The sequence below is a fragment of the Fukomys damarensis genome, unplaced genomic scaffold (assembly GCF_012274545.1).
Source record: "Fukomys damarensis isolate Sample0158 unplaced genomic scaffold, DMR_v1.0_HiC HiC_scaffold_37, whole genome shotgun sequence".
NCBI classification, from domain to species: domain Eukaryota; kingdom Metazoa; phylum Chordata; class Mammalia; order Rodentia; family Bathyergidae; genus Fukomys; species Fukomys damarensis.
The window spans coordinates 5789137-5793083 of record NW_022900949.1 but is presented as its reverse complement, the minus strand read 5'-3'; the positions used below and the strand labels follow the sequence as shown (position 1 = coordinate 5793083).

The 3947-nt window shown below is 61.3% G+C and overlaps 1 protein-coding gene across 1 annotated transcript in view; it reads left to right on the top strand.

Annotated features, from left to right (window-relative positions):
• Col5a3 (collagen type V alpha 3 chain) overlaps nucleotides 1–3947 on the top strand; it is a gene marked incomplete at both ends in the record, with an annotated part of 34845 nt that extends 30898 nt beyond the window's left edge. Inside the window, 8 exons of the mRNA XM_033759587.1 lie at nucleotides 4–39; nucleotides 285–338; nucleotides 420–455; nucleotides 1416–1469; nucleotides 1663–1864; nucleotides 1947–2059; nucleotides 3091–3159; nucleotides 3747–3947. Coding sequence (XP_033615478.1) covers nucleotides 4–39; nucleotides 285–338; nucleotides 420–455; nucleotides 1416–1469; nucleotides 1663–1864; nucleotides 1947–2059; nucleotides 3091–3159; nucleotides 3747–3947 — 765 coding nt within the window. The remainder of the gene's footprint in view (nucleotides 1–3; nucleotides 40–284; nucleotides 339–419; nucleotides 456–1415; nucleotides 1470–1662; nucleotides 1865–1946; nucleotides 2060–3090; nucleotides 3160–3746) is intronic.

Genomic DNA, 3947 nt, shown 5'->3' with positions numbered 1-3947 from the left:
TCGGGTGTGCCAGGCTCCCACGGCCCCCCGGGAGACCCTGTGAGTGCTCACAAGGGCGGGTCGGGGTGACCGGGAGGTCAGAGGGCAGGGGCGTGGGGCGGGCAGCGACGGGGTTGTGAGCGGCAAGGATGGCGACTCGCAGGTTGGAGGCTGTCTAGGTGTTCGGGGTCTCCCTGGGGAGTAGGGTTCAGGGTCTTCCTCTGAGGGATCGAGGGCTTGTCGGAGGGACGTCCGGGCCGCGGGGCTGCACCCCGCTAACACAGACCCTTGCGTCCCTTCTCCAGGGTTCCCCTGGTCCCAAGGGCGCCATGGGCCACCCCGGACCCCCCGGTGTGGTGGTGAGTACAGGGCTTGGTAGGATGGGGGTCAGCACGGCAGGGCGCGCCGGGCCCCAGCTGTCCGTGTCTTCTACCCCGCAGGGCCCCGTGGGACTGAAAGGCTCCAAAGGGTCCCAGGTGAGTCCTCCCTCCTCCCCCAGGGCCCTGAACCCTCTCTGCATCCCCTACCTGTCACGGCCTTAGTCATCTGGCCGCAGCACCCCAACTCCTTACCTGGCACCCACCGTGCTAGTTCACCAAGTCGGAAACGCCGGCCGCTGTAAGAGGCACCGTTATTTTAGAAACTGCTGGGAAAGGCAACGCGCTGCCGAGTGATTTACGACTTGTCCAAGCTGTGATGTCGATGTGGGGGCGGGAAAATACGGGAAGAAATGTGGGTGCTACTGCTTAGCATGGAACACGGGGAGCCCTCTCCTGGGGGCGTGAGGGCATGTGCGTGTCTGGGGGTGTCTGCGTGTGTGTGTGTCTGTGTGTACAGGTGTCTTGTGTGTCTGCGTGTGTGTCTGCGTGTCTGCGGGTGTCTGTGTGTGTGTCTGCAGGTGTCTGCGTGTGTGTCTGTGTCTTGTGTGTCTGTGTGTGTATGTCTGTGTGTCTGCAGGTGTCTGTCTGCAGGTGTCTGCGTGTGTCTGTGTCTTGTGTGTCTGTGTGTGTGTCTCTGCATGCGTGTGTGTGTGTGTCTGTGTGTGTGTCTGCATGTGTATGTGTGTGTCTGTGTGTGTGTCTGCGTGTGTCTGCGTGTGCCTGTGTGTCTGTGGGTGTCTGTGTGTCTGCGGGTGTCTGTGTGTGTGTGTGTGTGTGTGTGTGTGTGTGTCTGTGTGTGTGTCTTCGTGTGTCTGTGTGTCTGCGGGTGTGTGTGTGTGTGTGTGTGTGTGTCTGTGTGTGTGTCTGCGTGTGTGTCTGCGTGTGTGTCTGTGTGAATGTCTGTGTGTGCAGGTGTCTGTGTGTGTCTGCGTGTGTCTGCGTGTGTGTCTGTGTGTCTGCGGGTGTCTGTGTGTGTGTGTCTGTGTGTGTGTCTGTGTGTGTTGGAAGGCGACATCTCCACACACAGGCTCCACCCCAATCTGCCCTCTCCTTCAGGGGTCCCTTGGTCCTCCTGGCAACACTGGCCCCCCAGGTCCTCCTGGCCCCCCGGTGAGTTCCCCAGGGACACCAGATCTTGGACAGGGAGGGCAGGAACCCTGTTACGGGGTCCCATGGGGTCCCCCAGAGCTCGGCCAGGTGTTGAGGGACTCAGATGACCAGAGCAGGTCCTGGAGGGCCCCAGGACATCTGGGCAGGGGGAGCGGATTCGTGGGGAGCTCATGTCGCCGTCCCCCATGCCCAGGGCCCCCCCGGCGAATTCCCGGGGTTGCGTAGTCGCAGACGCCGCCGCAGCACGGTCCCCGAGGGCGGCCTGGAGGAGGTGCTGGCGTCCCTAGCGTCGCTGAGCTCAGAGCTGGAGCAGCTGCAGCGACCTCCGGGCACCGCCGACCGCCCGGGCCTCGTGTGCCATGAGCTGCAGCGAAATCATCCGCACCTGCCCGACGGTGAGGCCGGGTCCCCCCACCCGGGCAGGCACGGGGCGAGGGACACCCCCACCTCTACTCACCCGGCCCCGCTGGCTCGCAGGCGATTACTGGATAGACCCCAACCAGGGCAGTGCACGGGATGCGCTCAGGGTTTTCTGCAACTTCACGGCAGGAGGGCAGACCTGCCTGTACCCGGACAAGAGGTTTGAGATGGTGAGCGGGGAAACCCCGGTGGGGCTTGTGCTGCCTCCATCCAGGTTTTGAGACAGGGTTGCTATGCATTTGAGGCAGGCTGTGAACTCCCAGTGATCCTCCTGCCTCAGCCTCCTGAGTGCTGCGATTACAGGTGTGCGCCACCACGCCATTCCACAGTTCCCCCTGGAAACCTAGGGTTCTTGGGCCGTGGATTTAGCTCAGGGTTCCGGCGCCTGCCTCGCAAGCACAAGGGACCTGAGTTCGATCCCTGGTACCAAAAAAACAAAAAACCTAGGGTTCTTCACCTGGGAGACCTGAGCCAGTGGCCCTCCCCACACAAGTGCCAGGATTAGCAAAACTGGAGAGCAAGGGGCGAGTGGCCAGGACTGAGCCCCGGATTGGAATTCAGAGCTGACCCCTTGGTTTTTCTGTCTGTAAAATGGAGCTCAAGAAAATCACTGGGCGTGGTGGTGCACACCTGTGATCCCAGAACTCAGGTGGCTGAGGCAGGAGGATCAGCACAAGTTGGAGGCCAGCCTGGACTACATAGTAAGACCCTGTCTCGCAACAATACCAAAAAGGTGCGGGCATGGTGGTGCACACCTGAGACCATGGCTTCTCAGGAGGCTGAGGCAGGAGGACCACAAGTTCAAAGCCAGACTGGGTAAATCACCAAGACTCTGTCAAAAAAAAAAAAAAAAAAGCTGGGGATTTAGCTCAGTGGTGCCGCCACCTGCCTCACAAACACAAGGTCTCCAATTTGCTCCCTGGCACAAAATAAATAAAAATAAAACGGGTTCGGGATGTAGCAGAGTGGTAGGAGCACTTGCCTTGCATGTAGGCATTGTCCAGCTTGGGGCCGAAAGGTATTTGGGGAAGCACAGGTGGAGGGCTTCCTGGGGTGGGGGTGGGAGTTTGGGCCCTTGGGCCCCTGCTGAGAGTGTAGCCCAGGGTGGCCGGGTCTGTGCCTTCCCGGAGGAGGTGGGCGCCAAGGGGACAGGTTGGGCACCAGGGCCACCTGCTGCAGCGACCCCACCCATACTCCCCAGGTGAAGCTGGCCTCCTGGTCCAAGGAGAAGCCCGGAAGCTGGTACAGCACCTTCCGCCGGGGGAGGAAGGTGAGGCCCAGGCCAAGGTGGGGCTGGGGGGGTTGGAGGAGGCAGAGATGCAGGAGGGGACCGAGTGACAGGAGGTCGGGTGTGGTGGGAGTCCAGAGGCAGGGCCTGAAGGCTCCTTGGTAGAGCCCACAGCTCATCGGAAGCCTAAAGTATGAGTTGTGTTAGCAAGGTAGGGAGGACAGGAGCAAGTGTTGCAGGCAGAAGCACATGCAAAGGCTCAGAGTCAGAGAGCGCCTGGTCCTTGCTCTGCTGTAGAGAGTGCAGAGGAATGTATCGAGGAGAGGAGGAAGGGGTGGCTGAGGGATAGGGCGAGGAAGAATGGTGGGCAGTAGGGAGCCATGGAATGTTCTTGAGTGAGGGAGGGACCCAGGTCCAACCTCTCCGTTAGAAAAACATATCTGGGGCTGGTGTGGGTGTAAACTGTAGGCCAGAGACTCAGGAGGAGACGGGCGCGTTGGTGCAGGAGAACAAGGGGAGCATCTGGGCTGTGGGAGTTCAAGGAGGGCGTGGCTGGGGACAGGTCCTGAGTTCGATCCCCGGGGAGGGGCTGATGGGCGCCCTCACCTCCCCGCCCTGCCGCGCCCCAGTTCTCCTACGTGGACGCGGACGGGGCCCCGGTGAACGTGGTGCAGCTGAACTTCCTGCGACTGCTGAGTGGCGAGGCCGAGCAGCGCTTCACCATCTCCTGCCAGAACTCGGCCGCCTGGCTGGACGAAGCCGCGGGTGACCACGGCCGCTCCGTGCGCTTCCTGGGGACCAGCGGCGAGGAGGTGTCTTTCAATCAGACC